Source organism: Pieris napi, chromosome 1 (assembly GCF_905475465.1).
Source record: "Pieris napi chromosome 1, ilPieNapi1.2, whole genome shotgun sequence".
Taxonomy (NCBI): Eukaryota; Metazoa; Arthropoda; class Insecta; order Lepidoptera; family Pieridae; genus Pieris; species Pieris napi.
In genome coordinates this window covers 12,510,960-12,528,014 of record NC_062234.1, presented here as the reverse complement: position 1 = coordinate 12,528,014, position 17,055 = coordinate 12,510,960, and the positions used below count along the sequence as shown (strand labels likewise).

The 17,055-nt window shown below is 34.0% G+C and overlaps 2 protein-coding genes across 2 annotated transcripts in view; one reads left to right on the top strand and one right to left on the bottom strand.

The window, feature by feature from the left end:
• Window positions 1-618: 618 nt before the first annotated feature.
• Window positions 619-17,055, top strand: part of LOC125048474 (oxysterol-binding protein-related protein 9) — a 64,920-nt gene continuing 48,483 nt past the window's right edge. Inside the window, exons 1-2 of the mRNA XM_047647139.1 lie at window positions 619-830; window positions 13,623-13,751. Of these exons, the coding sequence (XP_047503095.1) occupies window positions 729-830; window positions 13,623-13,751 (231 nt within the window). The 5' untranslated portion in view covers window positions 619-728. The remainder of the gene's footprint in view (window positions 831-13,622; window positions 13,752-17,055) is intronic.
• Window positions 1,251-11,812, bottom strand: LOC125048574 (elongation of very long chain fatty acids protein). Its single transcript, XM_047647317.1, has 5 exons — window positions 11,726-11,812; window positions 7,712-7,902; window positions 5,264-5,507; window positions 1,724-1,866; window positions 1,251-1,430 (listed from the first exon to the last, which is right to left on the bottom strand). The coding sequence occupies exons 1-5, from the start codon at window positions 11,772-11,774 to the stop codon at window positions 1,266-1,268; spliced, it is 792 nt and encodes a 263-aa protein (XP_047503273.1). The 5' UTR covers window positions 11,775-11,812; the 3' UTR covers window positions 1,251-1,265.

Genomic DNA, 17,055 nt, shown 5'->3' with positions numbered 1-17,055 from the left:
TTTCATATATTATAACATTTAAGTCGCACTACCTGCTACCAAAATTAAAGTTAAAGTAAACAATAAATTTGATTAGTCAATGAAACGTTATATATATTATAATTATGTACTTAAACTAAATGACAAACTTGAGTTCCATTAAATATAAAACTCAATCGTAAATTATTGTACAAAAAATACTACTAGCTATTTGTATGAAATATTTTCTTAAAAGTCTGATAATACAATTATTAAAACTTTAATATTAAAACAATGCAATTTTTTTCAAGAATTATAATTATTATTAGCATTATGATTTTATCAAACTCAAGGGCTAGAAATATTGAAAAACATTATATAAATCCGCTACGGGCTACAGTCTACATAGAGCTTGTAAATAATTATCTGTGAACAACCTAAAACTCTGAAAACAGAATAAGTATTTAGAAAAGAAATGCAATATCTTGCTCTCTATGAATTGGTTAATATTTTACACTTTTCTTTACACTATTTTTATAAACCTTTAATCAGAATCACAGATATAATGATCAGAAACATGCATTTATTGACATCTGTCATCCTCAAATATCAAACGTCTTCCTTGAAAAAAGTAATATCAACGTCAAATCAACTATCAAGTGTCAAATTTATTTTGTAGTTGAGCTGGTGACCCGGTGAAATATTTGTTTCAGTGTAAATTCTTCGTATTTATTTTTGATGAGTTATTTAAGTTTATTTTTGTGATAATCATGATGGAGGGTTCATTAAGCAAATGGACAAATGTTATGAAGGGGTGGCAGTATCGCTGGTTCGTCCTCGATGAAAATGCTGGTCTCCTATCCTATTATACGGTAAGTGACGTTTGTATTATCTTTTTGTGACGATTATTTCGGCTTCTAAGTTCTAGTTCTTGACTTAGGGATTTCGAGCCAAGAGGTTCCTAATTTATTTACGAATGAAAATCTCTTGAAAGTTTGATTAATAATACCCGGACCGATAAATATTTTCAAAGCCAAAGCTTATTGGCTCTTAGAGCACCCAAAGCAAGAACAATGTACATCTTGAGCAACTCCCGCCCAGTTTACTTGAAATTTCTTAATAGTTAAATTTTTATTATTGGTTAAGCATTTTTCACTTAATTAATGACAACATAAAAATACATAGAAATCTAAATAATAACAGATCTATTAATTTTATAAACTAAACTATGTAACAAAAATTTATTCTATACTTTTAAAATATCTACTTTCCTTGGGGTATATTTTTTATTTTAAATCCAACACTTACTACTCCACATGGTTTTTAATTTTATAATTTTTTTGGAAGAACTTATAAAACATATAATATACAAATATTACATTTGGAAAATACATAACTGTTATACCAAGTGGGGCTGGGCAACTCGGCAAAAATACTTGAGCACTATAAAGTATCATGATTGTAAATTGTACCTGCAATAAATAAGTCAGTCATCAAACGGACACCCACAATGTGTGAATTTATTTAAAAAAATCCTTGTTAATAAATAATATGAGCATTGCATGGTATAAATATAACATTGAAACTTGTTTTTATAGAGTACTAGCTAAGCCTGCTCACTTGCTTCGCAGGGCATAACTTTTTAGTAATGGTATCTCTCCTAATTATACGTAGATAACATTCATGATGAATATTGTTAACTATTTTTAGTTATATTTCAATATAGTTTACTGGTAAAGATTGTAAAAGCAGTAGAAATACTTACCATTTGCATGATCGTAATCCATTTTTTATACCTAATAAGATAAGCCTTAACTTTAGGGCTTCCTTCCGATGAAAGCAAATAGTAGGTGTACATAATCACATGGACGGAATTGTTTATCATTGGTGAAAATGATGTTATACCACCTAAAAATTAATAAAATATTAGCATTTTTCTGTAAAAGATGAGAATAGCTTTTATAACAGCTCTTTTTAAATTATTTTCAATATGTACTATATTTTTCTAAGGAATTTGGCTCTTAGAAATACTACAAAAACTCTTACTTTATCATTGTGTTTTATCTCAAATTATTTAGTAAGAAAAAAATATAGAGCCAGGTGAGTAAATATATATATATTTATATTGTATGTAAAAAAACTGCAAAATTTTCTTTTTCCCACACAAAATAACTTAATATTACACTGTTGCTTCAGTTAGATCAAAATCGAATGTATATTAAAGTCTTAAGTATGATAACATATTCATATTAATTTCATCTTTATGATCGTTAACTTACGTAAAGACCGGCAAATAACATCTTTTATGGCCTGTAACGCGATAAAAATAGCGTTAATATGAAATCTGTTGAACAGTTATGACATCAATTTGACGTAGGTAACATTAAAAAATAATCATGGTATCTGTTGATGGAAATTAAAGAGTAATTTACTGACCCAATTTCCCAAACATAAAAACTTCTATAGATGCTCTTTGTATTACGCGAAAAGGTCATGGCTAATTCTAATTTTGATTTGGATCGTTACAACGAATCTGTGTTTAAAAGATTAGTAAAACTTGTTTGTAGATTGATCTTATTTAGAAGATTATTAACTGACATATATAATATATATGGAATCGATAACAGATACATTAATATTATAAGTTTGTATATCAATTTTATATGATCGTAAAATCCCCTTAATACTAAGCTTATTTATCTTTCAATAAACATAATCTACACCGGTCCTGTCCTTTGTAGATATATAATTTAAATAGTATGTATACAATATACATATGCATAAATTAATCACAGTGGAGAATTTTTTTTATATTGTCTTTATAAGGGTTTTAGAACACAAAAATGTTCATCAAAGTGATCGCAATATTAGGAAAATACGTAAGAATACTTTAACAATGATTATATTTAAATAAAGTTTAACACGGATATAAACGCGACTTTTTTGCGTTTTTTACTAAAAAAGAGAAATATAATTATTTCATTAATGGTTGCTTGTATCGTATAACGAGTGACACAGACAGAGTACAACACAGAAGACAAAACATATCATAAAATATGTCAGCGTCTTCCCAGCTTGTCCTTTGTTTAGGTAGCTACTCCCTTACACTATCCAGTTACAAAGTATTTTGTTTCCCTCAAGCCGACTAACTAACAAGGTTTTATTTATGAATATCCGCTTTGGAATGAAATGGCCTATTAGAGATTTGTGTAAATATAGTTCTGACTGAAACTAACTGAAAATCTCTAGTCGAAGCGATTATACGCCTTTCACAAATGGTTACGATTTACTTATTCAGCACATTTCGTCATACATTACAGAACGCTACACTTGTTTCAAGCCTGACGTCAGTGTTTAACTTGCCTATTGTACTGTGAATAAACAATACTTTTATGCTGATGACTTGCTTGTTTTTAGTTATATGCTGATTAACCTAATTGTCGATTGGTCGTTTGATTTAAGAATTTGATAGTATTCAGTATTCATATGTGGTAGGTTTCCAAAAATGTTTTGTCTTGTTTTTATATTTGTTATTAAATAGAGGCGGAAAACGTTACCTAATGAAGGCTTCTATAGAAATTATTTATGGAAAGCTTATACTCTGATATAACTACTACTAATTGTGGAATTTGATGATATTATCAGTAATATTATGTAGGAACTAAGAACAGTGTAAACTGACACGCTGAAGGAGCTGTGCATTTTCTAGTGTTATACGGAGTCGTCCATATGAGGAAAGAAGTTGTTATGTATTACAAGGAAAACCAACCTTGGAAAATTTCGACCTAAATTGAAATTGTAACTGTTACAGTCTGCATTCATGATTTGTCTGCGTCACGCTGTATAAACACGTATTATAAGCAATTTATTTAAAAGATTTTCATCGGTTTAACGTTATTAAAGTTTAATCAATAAAACAGGCTTTATAAATTAGCCTTGTTCTATTTAAAACTGCTCAACGAGTATAATAATTTGTTTTGCGTGAAATTGCTTTTCAGCTGTTTCATTTATGAGTTACGAGCACTGCTTTAATTTAACTGGATATAAAGTTATGTCTTTTGCTAACACCCGGGATTTTTTTATCTCAAGTCTCTGAGAGTAATTTTATCTATCGGATTGATGGCTCTCTTAGGCCCATAAAAAACTTTAACTCAGAGATAAGAGAGTTCTACTGAAATTGAACATCATAACAAGTGGTATGAAAAATTAAACCGACCAAGTGACATGGAAAAAATTAGGATTGTACCTGTACGGGTTATCGGGGTGCTTTAAATAATCGAGGAATTTATTTTACTCTATATGAACTCGCGTACAACAATAGAATATAAACAAAATTATGAAATGTTAATTGCTATGAAATGAATGTCTGCAATCTAACTTGACGAGAGTGTCTACGTCTGGCTATACTCTCGGGGCGTAACTCCGATGATTTAGGAAATCGCCACGCGTATTAAACTAAGAAATCCTGAGTGAGCAAAATGTACAGCCTTGGCTCGTACAGTACCTATGATATACTCTCACGATCTCGATAAAGATTGGAATGTTCCCTAAGATGGTTATACAACATTAAAATTAAATTTGTGGATCAACATACATACAATTTAATGTAGAATACATATTAAACTTCATAAAGTGCAGGATCAGGTGAACGAGATTTATATCTTCCTGGAAATAAATGCAACCAATTTGTTTTAGTCAAATTTGGCACACATTTCAATAAAAAAAGTAATTTATCTATCACAGTTATCAACTTTTAATCAAATTCAAACCTGATGTTCTATTAACAAACGTATTATAAGTGTTATAATTTCTGTGTAATATCTAGACTTATTTTGATTGTAGTCGAAAATTTACAATCAAAGTAAATGCTTTGAGAGCCAGATATTTTAAGCATTTAAATAACATCTGTTACGCGTTTAGAAAGAAAGAACATTTTCTTGACTGAAGCACTGCTCCTTTTTCACCATGCCTACTGCTGATAGAGGACAAATCTTTTGTTTTTTTATTAATTACTTAAAGATGTCATGTGGAACATGGTGCAATGGTTGCAGCTCCTTACAAACATTTTGTAAAACAAAAAACTTGGCGATTAAAAAGAGTGGCGGAGAGTTTATTGCCAGTTCTTCTCGTCCGTTCTACGCCCTTGATTTGAGAACTGGCAGTAAATGTAAAAAAAATTAGAAGCATTTAATATGTATTTCTTCAATGACGTTCATAAGTGTACATTGTGTTTGAAATTTGAAATTTTGTTACATTCCGTGGCACGACTCAACTCCAAATAACCCGTTGAAATATTTAGACTTACCTCCAACATATTTTACTCCTGACCAAATAATAATGAGTGTACTGATGTGGTGGTATATATGCAGAAAGGATGCTTGGCGTTCCTTCCTCCTAAGAATAAAAAACACCGTCTCCAGTAACTCTACAATCTTAAGGAAAATTGTACACCAAAGATAATGCAGCATTCTTAAAGCTTCAGGGTTCATTGAATAGTCGGGTAACATACACCCAAAGTGGTATGTCGTGGTCCAGCCTGATGTCATTATCTGAAAAGGTTTAAAAGGGTTGGATAATAATAAAAAAGCAAGGCAAAACAATTAGTAAAAATAATATATAATCCCGTGGTGCTACAACCCTATATGAGTTGCATCCGTTTCTATGATCATTTTTATTTTATAGACAAATAGGTTGTAACTGTTTTTGTTAAACAATTAGTAACATACGCTAATGTATATTTCCATCTCCTTGGTTAACGCGGTTATCCAATATTTAGTCCAGGAGAAACAATTGTTTCTGCTGGTAGGTATAGAAAGTATTAAAATCCAGGTAATATAGTTAAAACCTATTTAGGTCTGGGCCTCAGATTTCTGTATCTGTTTCATGATCATTTGTTAATCAAATAGGCAAGTAGGTGATCAGCCTCCTGTACCTGACGCACGCCGTCGACTTTTTGGGTCTAAGGCAAGTTGGTTTCCTCACGATGTTTTCCTTCACCGTTCGACCGAACGTTAAATGCGCACATAGAAAGAAAGTCCATTGGTGCACAGCCGTGGATCGAACCTACGACCTCAGGGATGAGAATCGCACGCTGAAGCCACTAGGCCAACACTGCTCTGTTGTTGATTAATACTTCATGATTTACAATATCAGTTCTGAAGCATATCTTAATACCTAGAACCCGTTTTTATGTAAAAAGTACAAAGTTATTACATTGGTCCTTGTGTAGGTAATAAATTTGTATTTCACTGTTTTGTTATTTGACATACTTCCAACGTTTAAAAATAAAAACATTTATCGTAAAATGTAACAACCGTCATCTTTTGAAACGTTACATTGCGAAAGCCTTCATTGTAATTATCTCATCATCTTGAGCTTAAAGCCTTTAGGCGAGTTCACTGAATCGAGTAAATTATCTTCACGATTTTATGTTTGAAATATATTTTCATTTATCAAGATAGCGTTGCATTCGATTTATAATTTAGATTTATAATAATAATCTAAAAATAAAATATGAACCTCTTTGATTCATACAAGCTAAATTAATCGAATTGACGCTGTGATGGCAAATTTAGTTTATTGAGACAGATTTTTTTTTATCTCAATAAGGGACACGTTTATATACTAATAAATACTATTGCTAGACTTAACTCTCAATACTGAAATCGTGCGTACAGACGCACAGAATACAGATACTGCGCCAGTAGACATTTATATCTACGCAATTCACATATGCTCAGGAAAACACCGTGAAGAAACCAGCATGCCATGCGATGTTAAGTGATACCGCCGCCCATGGACACTCTCATTTTCTTGAAGGACCCAAATTCAAATTGGTTAGGAAATACTATAATACAGTGGGCAGCTGGTTCCACATAGTATTGGTGCGCGGCAAAAATTGCCTTAAGAAACGATCATTTGTGGTACGACGGACGTCGAGGTGATACGGTTGGTATTTTGTATTCTGCCTTGACGTCCGATGATGAAATCAGCTTACTTGTCTATGGTAGGGGAGCCCAAGAGGGGATTTCGGGATTTACTAAAGCGCGGCAGATTAATATATAGGGGGATACCTTGTACCCGGTTAAGTACCTCCACAAAATATGAGGCCCATATATAAGGCCGCCCGTGAAGGAGACAGGATCAGATTAGTAAAAAAAATTGACCATCAGAAATTCACTAAAATCTGACGCGCTCGATAATTTTTTTTTTTTTTTAATTTTCAACCCTTAAATACAACCACCCTCATCATGCAAACGATCAGATTAACATACGTACATTATTAAAAATACGTAGGGCATAGATGCTATCAATATCTGACGCGCTCGAGGATGTCCATGCAACAGTTTTTTTTTACATATTTAACTATCTATAGCCGCTTCCCCCACCGATGAAAAGGAATTTATCATATAACATTTTTTTCTTCTTTTTATCTAAGCTTTGCATCCCAATAGGTCTCTACGACGCTCGAGTAAATCCCCATTTAGCATCGTGGGCTCCCCTACCATATACAAAATATCAGTTTGGTTTGAAGTAATAGTTGCAATTAGTCTTCTAGCATGGGTTTGGCTTCCATCAGACAAAAGAACATCACGTTTATACTAACCAAGCCATTTATATAAAATCTGTATTTAGTGTTTTGACACATTTCTATGTCTATTTTAATCCTATTCTCGGATAGAAATATTAATTGGGTCAATTTTTAACGCTAAAAGTCTTAGGTTTTGCCTAGAATAGGATATTGTATACTTACCCCCCAAGTAGCAACTGCATTGCCGATTATTTGCACCACATTATACCACTTAATAACAGTTCTAAGATTGAAAGCATCTCTGTTTTTCATGTATTTCGGTAAAAGCACTTTTATAACTGTCAAGTAAGTGCAGATTATGAGAAATAGTGGCCATGGAGATGTCATTAAGAACCAGTCCTTGACTCGAGCGTCTGAAAAGGAAATCTTAGAAATTGACACCTATTGTATTTTAAATATTTCATGAAGCCTATTTCTTTGTGTAATCAGTCAAAAGCTTATCCAACTCTCAGATTTATATAAATACGACTAAATATAAGTGTCCTTGACCGCGGCATTTGTAATTTATTGCCATTATTTTCCTTTCATGGGAAGCAATTAAATGGAACGTAAATATTTGTATATTTTTGGGTATTTTGAGAGAGAAAAATAGTCGTCGGAGAGTGCGACTCCACTCATTTTAGCTTAATTTAATCTAATTTGTGTACACCAATTATACTATAAAAACGGGCTTTATTTTATTTTTTGCATAATTTTTTTGCATTCATACATAAAAATTTGGTTTTTAGCAAATAACAGATGAGCGCACTAATCTTGCAGCCGGATCTCGTACTCACACGCCGTCGACCGTTTTGTCGAGCGTGCACATAGACAGAAAGGTCATTGGTGCACAGCCGATGATCGACCCCAGAGATGTGAGTCGCACGCTGAAACTACTAGGCCAACACTGCTCCCATAATAAGCATTTTAAGAGTAATCCGATTATTTTCAATATATAAGTGTTTCATGAACGTTCTGAAATGGCCCTTGGGTTTTTAGTGGTGTGTATTATTTTAAATTTATTTGATACAAAATTGGCAACTATCCACAAAAGCTCTTAATAACATTTTCGACAGTAAATCAACAAGGGAACATTTTTCTTCTCTTTATCTCAGCTTTCTTGGTATTATTACTTAATACAATTAATAGTCGAAGCTTTACTATGTTGCTCTCCACGTGAATGCATTTAATTGACTCATCGACGAATCGATTAGTAGAGTTTCGTATCGTGACTGCAACAATGGCATTACGGGTCATTGCACATGCACTTCTGGTAGTGACAATGAAGTAATCACATCTCGGATAGCTACGAGCTTAAATGTCATTGCTTGTGGCGGCGTCCATGCGTCGGGTTGTCTCTCTCCCTAAAATATGGCGAGGGGGCCGATGGCTGGCCATGCGTCATACTCGTGAACGGGTGCTACTTGTGGTGACTGGTCGTACTTGAATTCGTGTATGCAGTGATGTTAGTTATTTCGACTTTTCGATTTTCCCACGAGAATGTAAGTGCGTGCTCCTACTTTACCATGCCCCCTGTTGCTAGGGGACTAATCTTTGTTTTTAATTTAATTAAATTATTATTTATTACTTAAGATGTCATGTGGAACATGGTGTAATGGTTGCAGCTCCTTACAAACGTAGTGTAAATCAAAAACTTGGCGATAAAAAAGATTGGCGGAGAGTTTATTTCCAGTTCTTCTCTTACGTTCTACGCCCTTGATTTGAGAACTGGCGGTAAATGTAAAATTAGAAGCGTTTCATTTTTTTTTTGACGAAGTGTACATTGTGTTATAAATGATTTTGAATTTGAAAATGGCTTCGCTATCTTTCTATACTTTTATCGGTTCTTTTTTATATTTTCTCTTCGTTTTCAGATCGCTTACACGTTGGTAAAATGTTCGGTTTGTGTGGCATTGAATGGTGTCGATGCAAATCTCAGGTCTAGGTCACACTTGTCCGTTGTAATCTTTGGATTTTTACGTATTTGTTATTTATCTTGAAAAGAAATTGCGATATATTTCACCTGTCAGCAATTGAATAAATATTTCAATAATTTGACATTTCTTAATGGCCTTTATTCATAAGCCGTTAAACTTCAATTTTTATCATCGTTTATGTATTTACGTGACACGAGAGCGAGAAAGACAAAACATTCAATAGTTCTTGGCTAAACCCGTTATTTTTTCGTCTCGATGTGACTCTCTTAGGGCTTAGTACGTAAAGCACGTTTGATCCCCCGCTACGTACCAATGGACTTTCTGTCTATATGCGCATTTAACATTTGCTCCAACGGTGAAGGAAAACGTCGTGACGAAACCGGCATACCTTAGATCCAAAAAGTCGACGGCGTGTGTCTGGCACAGAAGAGTGATCACTATTAGATTGACACATGATCATGAAACAGATACAGATATCTAAGGCCCAGAGATAAAGATTGTAGAGCCACTGCTTTTTTTTATTTAAAATATAGCAATGTTTCAGGAGAGGAAAATAATTATATCGCTTAGAGTGTAGTATATTTAGTTTAAAAAGAAATCTAATGGTCTAAGATCCCGCTGCAGGATTGGTGCGCTCATCGACTATTTGTTTAAAACCAAATTTTTATGTTTATTTATAATTAAGAGAATATATATGTACTAGGGTGCCTATCAAAATTTGGCCGCAAATATTTTTAATTAAATTATTTTTAATTGATTTTTGGTAAAAAATTTCGTTCATTTATTATTTAAATAAAATAACGTCTACATCACGGTAATTAATATGAAGATTCTAAAAAATCACGGGTGCCGTTGCGCATCTGGCCGCACCTCTTTGCAGCCAGGTGTAAACAGGTATGATTTCGATAAATTTATACGTTTATAACCTATTTTTATGAATTATATGTCAAATTGAAGCTAATTTTTTTCTATTAATTATCATATAAAGTTGCTTAATCAAATCTGGCCGCAAATAAGGGCTACTGGCTGTTAAAGATAATAAATATTTAAGGTAGAGTGAAAGAGAGTTAGCGCGTAACATCATTTGTCAGACGAGGACAGCGATTGTCGGCTAAGCGACGCTTTTAAGCCATTGCGCATGCGTCGAACGTTAGTGTTCTCAACCACCGGGGAGTAATAGAGACGACTTATAAAAAATATGTATTTTTTTTCAAAATGACAAATTTAAAAATTGCAACAAAAAATTAATATTGATTTGATATAATATCGACGGTCTAGTTAGCAATTTTATTTTACATTAATTAATATAATAATTTTTAGATGCACAAATAAAATAACAATGTAAATATAAAACGTTGTTTATTACGAACTCCAAAACAGCGTGGTTTTTTATGTTAGAATAAAAATGTTGCATCTATCATCAGTAGAACCTCTATAAGTCGAACATCAAGGGAGACGCCAAAAAATTTGTACCAAAATGGCTTGTAGGGACTCGGTGATTATTTCGATTAACAGAGGGTCAAGATTTCAAGTAATGGAGGTTTTGGTGTTTTAAGGGAAGGGAACAAAACATTTTTTCGAGATTTGGAGGTTTTTGACTTATCGAGGTTCGACTTAACAAGCTTCTACTGTATTCAGTTTGAGAACACTGACATTCAACGCATGCGCAATGGCTTAAAAGCGTCGCTTAGCCGACAATCGCTGTCCTCGTCTGACAAATGATGTTACGCGCTAACTCTCTTTCACTCTACCTTAAATATTTATTATGTTTAACAGCCAGTAGCCCTTATTTGCGGCCAGATTTAATTAAGCAACTTTATATGATAATTAATAGAAAAAAATTAGCTTCAATTTGACATATAATTCATAAAAATAGGTTATAAACGTATAAATTTATCGAAATCATACCTGTTTACACCTGGCTGCAAAGAGGTGCGGCCAGGTGCGCAACGGCACCCGTGGTTTTTTAGAATCTTCATATTAATTACCGTGATGTAGACGTTATTTTATTTAAATAATACATGAACGAAATTTTTTACCAAAAATCAATTAAAAATAATTTAATTAAAAATAATGGCGGCCAAATTTTGATAGGCACCCTAGTTAATATATATTCTCTTAATTATAAATAAACATAAAAATTTGGTTTTAAACAAATAGTCGATGAGCGCACCAATCCTGCAGCGGGATCTCGTACTATAAGTCAACCTAAGAAAATTCTAGGAATAGCTACATTTAATTAAAGTGATTTATGTATTACCTGCTCTTTCAAAGAACAATGCGTTATAGGCTCCCGTGATGGCGTCCATTGTGTAACACTAAACTGACCGATAGCACGCCCTTATCGTTGAATATTGATCACATATGCAGATTGTAAGCCTATGTGCCCACATCCAGCGAGTTGAGACTCCAATTACCGCCCAATATGTTGATCAGAGGGCAAGAATCGTTTCTTGGTTTACATAGTACTTGTGTGAACTTTCCACCACGTCGCAGTCGCCAAGTTATATGCCAAGTGTGGCAAACAATTGTTATTATATAAATCAAATACATAATAAAGTTATAAAAAGAAACGTAACGCAGCGTGTAAGAAGTTCTGGTCCTTCAACGAGATCTTAAAAGGAGACTTCTCAATTAATAAAAAAAAATGTAAGAGATACAAACATATTTCCCTCTATGTTATATGGTTACCAAAAGAAAAGTGGGCAGGCCAAAATCACGGTGGGCCGATGACTTAATAGAAATAGCATGAAAAGATTGGCAAGGGCCATCTGGAAAGAGTTGGAGAAGGCTTTTACCCAAGAGGGGTCCATATCCACAGGCGATCTTCTCCTTTACTTTAATTTCATACTCCGCCCGTCAACTTAATACTGTAAACAGTTATAGTCATTAGCAGATGACCGGTAAATGTCTAAGTTAAAAAAAAAACGTGTGTGTACTTGTGTACACGCATTAGAAGTTATACACGCGTAAGAAGATAAAAATCTTTTCAATTTTTTTATTCTACGTTTGTAGAAAATACGACACTAACTATAGAAAAAACTAAAATCATGACTATAGCTAACTTCAGGTTTACGATTTTTTGTGACGGTGTGCGCGCGCATCGTAAAAATTTACTCTCATCATTTTTCCCTAACGCGCCAAAAAAATGCTTTGTCTTTCAATGCCTTATGTTTCTTAAAATCTGTCGTCAAAAATAATAGACGACTCTGAGTATAGCGTTATCCGTGCCTTATATATCTTATTAAACAATATTTCAAGTACACAATGTGTTATGTCTTAACTTGTTACAAATGCATTATGCATTTTAATATATTCAGGCGACCTTATGTGGTATAAGTATTGAATGTTCCTTAACGTGTGTTCGTTACATTAAAATCTTACTTCCCTTTACTAGATTACAAAGTATAAGTAAAGTTATTTCATGATTTTTCGTTAAGCATAATTTTCAATACTTGTTATGTAAAAACTTCGGGGTAGATGTGAGGTTGTAGTATATATATTTATTAGGCCGTTGAAAGCCCCGTATAACATAGGTCATAGGTCAGACGGGCGTTTACGGTTCTTTTGCTGTTTTGTTCGTTTTTAAAAGAAAATACGCGATGAGCCTTCTGTTCCTACCGTTTTTGAAATGAAACTTCTTTAGGCGCATGCGGGTAATTTTTTTATAAATGAAACGCAATAATAATCATATTAGCGTCATGAAGATGTGCAGCGTTTTTGTCGAAGAAAATGGGGAGAGCGATTGAGAGTGAGTGAGAAGGGCGAATTACCGTATAGAAATTCTATTTTTTAAATTAAAAATTTCGTAAAGAGAATTTATTAAATATAAGTATTTTATATTTAGATAGATTAGATAGTAACCGATTCTCAGACTTACTGAATATTCATAAAAAAAATTATAAGAATCGGTCGAGCCATTTCGGAAGAGTATAGGAACGAACTTTGTGACACGAGAATTTTATATATTAGATATCTTAAAAATGTTTACTGTACACTCCCTCGCAAAGGTGTGCCTAAGGGTAATGAGTGGTGTTCACGCCCAGCTAATACAGAACGGTACGGGGTCGGTTATGTTGCCCTTGGTGAGGCCTGGCGCTCTAGTTTCGGGTTTATATGTCTCAGTAATTTTTAATGTTTTAATATATATATTCCAGTCGAAAGAGAAAATGACACGTGGAGTGCGACGCGGCTGCGTGCGTCTGCGAGCTGCCGTCATTGGGATTGATGATGAAGACGATTCCACATTCACCATCACCGTTGATCACAAGACCTTCCATTTTCAGGTAAAAATAACTAAACCTAATATAGTATAGTTCTAAAATGGGGCAATGGGTTGGGCATCTCTGTGTCTGCTCATCATTGAAGTATACCTAACGGAAAATGGTTTCGATAAATCGAACCCAACAGGATTATAAATGAACTTTAACCTCTAGGCCACTAAGACTTTATATATAGCAATTTCTAATAGGTTATTAACTACCTGTGCCTGACACACACCGTCGACTTTTTGGGTCTAACGCATGCCTCACGATGTTTTCCTATACCGTACGGACCAGTGTTAGATGCGCATGTAGACAGTAAGGCCATTGTTGCACAACCGGGATCGAACGTACGACCCCAAGAATGAGAGTCGCACGTTGAAACCACTAGGCCACTGCTTGTATATATACGTAGCAATTACTTCAGGAAACCCCCCGCGAAGAATAAACAAAACAATTTTAATGTATCGTGACGGATTTTTGATGAAGGAAGGAATGTGGGCGGTAATTTTTTGACCCCACACAAGGTAATCAATCCCCTTTCTCTCGAATATCCGTGATCAGATGCACGTGTATGGATGATATGGGTTGTAAAGGTCGAAGGTTACCCAGGTTGTTAGTTTAAACAGAACGCCGTAAATTAAATAAAGAAATTTCAGATATAAAACATTACATTGTAATTACGTTTCTCGAGTGCGTCTCGCTGTCTACAACTGTATGACTTAAAGTATGTAACAATAACGCGCGTATAACTTTTATTATAATATAGAATCGGAAAGAGAACCCTCGTGGGATTGGAGGCCGCAGTGCTATATTATCTTCATTGCTATGTTGGCAACACTGGTACGGCATTGTACTTATTTTTTTTTAAATTAAAAACATCACGGGGACGCAGTTAAGATTATATTATTATTATTATGTATCATTCAGCACAACTATAAGTATTTGCAAAAGACAATATCACATAGCTATAAAGCAATCATCTCTATGACATTCTTATATTTAATTCCATGGGTGATTTTGAAATCGTGTGGAGTATTAAACTGAATTATGTAGAAAACTTCGTTAGCAATATCTTTCATAATACTGCATTCGATCTCTAGATAAAAATGTCATAAGGCTTTATTTCCGTCGAGGTTCTGCGACTTTTTCCGCTCGAATGAAGCCTGCTTCCGAGATTTCGATCTCTTTGATCATCCGATCTCATTTCAACGGATAGGAAATTAAAGAATTTTTTTAATATTCCTGATACTACTTTACTAAATCCAGTACTCCCTTACACCTAAAAAACTGTATTGTACTCTCTTTTAAGTAGTGTATTCTTTCGTCACGTTTTCTCAAATTGTGATTATACGGTGCTGATAAGAGATAGATAGAGTTGGGTTAAAAAAAATTGTGAATAGGCATCTAAGGTTCGTTATTTATTACGAGTGTTGAAACTCAAACTCAAACTCAAAATATCTTTATTCAAGTAGGTAACTAAGTACACTTTTGAATAGTCAAGTTAAATTAATCGTAAATTTACATTTACTACCAGTTCGCAAGTCAAGGGCGTAGAGCGGGTAAGAAGAACTGGCAAGAAACTTTCCGCCACTCTTTTTAATCGCCAAGTATTGTCATACAAATTGTTTGAACTGGAGCAATTCAATCCCAAGGATTAGGATCATTTAAGTAGTCCTCAAATTTATAAAAAGCTTTGTTGATTAATTTTCGTTTAACGAGGACTTTGAATTTATTTAGTGATAATTCTCTAATTGCGCTTGGGAGTTTGTTGTAAAAACGAATACAATTTCCATATAAGGAGTGATTTATCTTTTGGAGCCTGGTTGGTCGTACACTCAAATTAGTTCTATTTCGCGTATTATACTGGTGAAAGTCACCATTTGTTTTAAAATCGTTTATATTTTTTTGGACATACAACAAGGCTTCAAGAATATATTGACCAGATAGTGTCATAATATTTAATTCCTTAAACTTATTCCGTACCGACTCCCTCGGAGAAACACAACAAATACCCCGAACAGCCCGCTTCTGCAGCACAAATATGGATTGAACCTCTGCAGCAGCACCCCACAATAAAATGCCGTACGACATAACGCTATGAAAGTAGCTATGATACACAATTTTAGCCGTGTCCTCATCAGTAAACTGTCGGATTTTCTTTACTGCATATGCTGCAGAGCTCAGCCTATTCGAAAGAGTCTCTATGTGTGGGCCCCATTGGAGTTTACTATCTATTGTTATGCCTAGAAAAACAGTTTTGTCAACAAAGTTTAGTTCACTGTCCTTAATTTTCAGGTTACCAATATCTCGCTTTACGCTAGTAGTTGTAAATCTAATACATTTTGTTTTATTCTCATTAAGCAATAAGTTATTTACATTAAACCAGTTAACTATACGAGAGATAGAATTGTTTACATCGTCCAATAATACGTTATTCCTATTCACTTTAAATAGAAGTGAAGTGTCATCAGCAAACAATACCATCTCATGAACTTCGTTGACAAAGAATGGGAGGTCATTTATGTAAATCAGAAATAAGAAAGGCCCGAGAATCGATCCTTGGGGGACGCCCATTGATACCTGCGAACCCGGAGAGGTGACTCCATTGACATGAACTCTTTGGATCCTTCCCTTTAAATATGAATTCATCAGGCTGGAAGCTTTGCCATCAACGCCATAGTGTTGAAGCTTTCCAACGAGTATATCAGGATGAACACAGTCAAAGGCCTTTGACAGGTCACAAAAGACGCCGACTCCATCATATGATTCTTCCCAGGCGTTAAATATGTCCGAAATCAACTTCACACCGGCATCGATTGTGGAGCGACCCTTAGTGAAACCATACTGTTTATTATGTAAGAGTTTATTTTTATTAAAATGTAAAGAAAGCTGGTCTAGCATTATCTTTTCAAAAACTTTGCTCAACGCAGGGAGCACGGAAACAGGTCTGAAGTTTGACGGATCAGACTCACTACCTGCCTTGAACAACGGTGTAATCTTACTTAATTTCATTTCGTCCGGAAAGACTCCACAATCTATACAGCTGTTAAAAATTATAGACAATTCAGAGCTTATTACATTAATAACGGAATTTAAAATGACTGTTGACATACCCCATATATCTTTACTTTTTTTAAATTAATAAGCTTAAAAGTTTTAACGATATCATTACAAGTTATATGTTTAAACTGAAATTTAATATTACATTCAGGTACACATTTTTCTAGCAATGAGATCGCAGCAGCAGGTGAAGAATCTAGGGACTTGGTCGTATTTAGTGGTACATTTGTAAAGAACTCTTCAAAAGAAGAAGCTACCTCTGGGT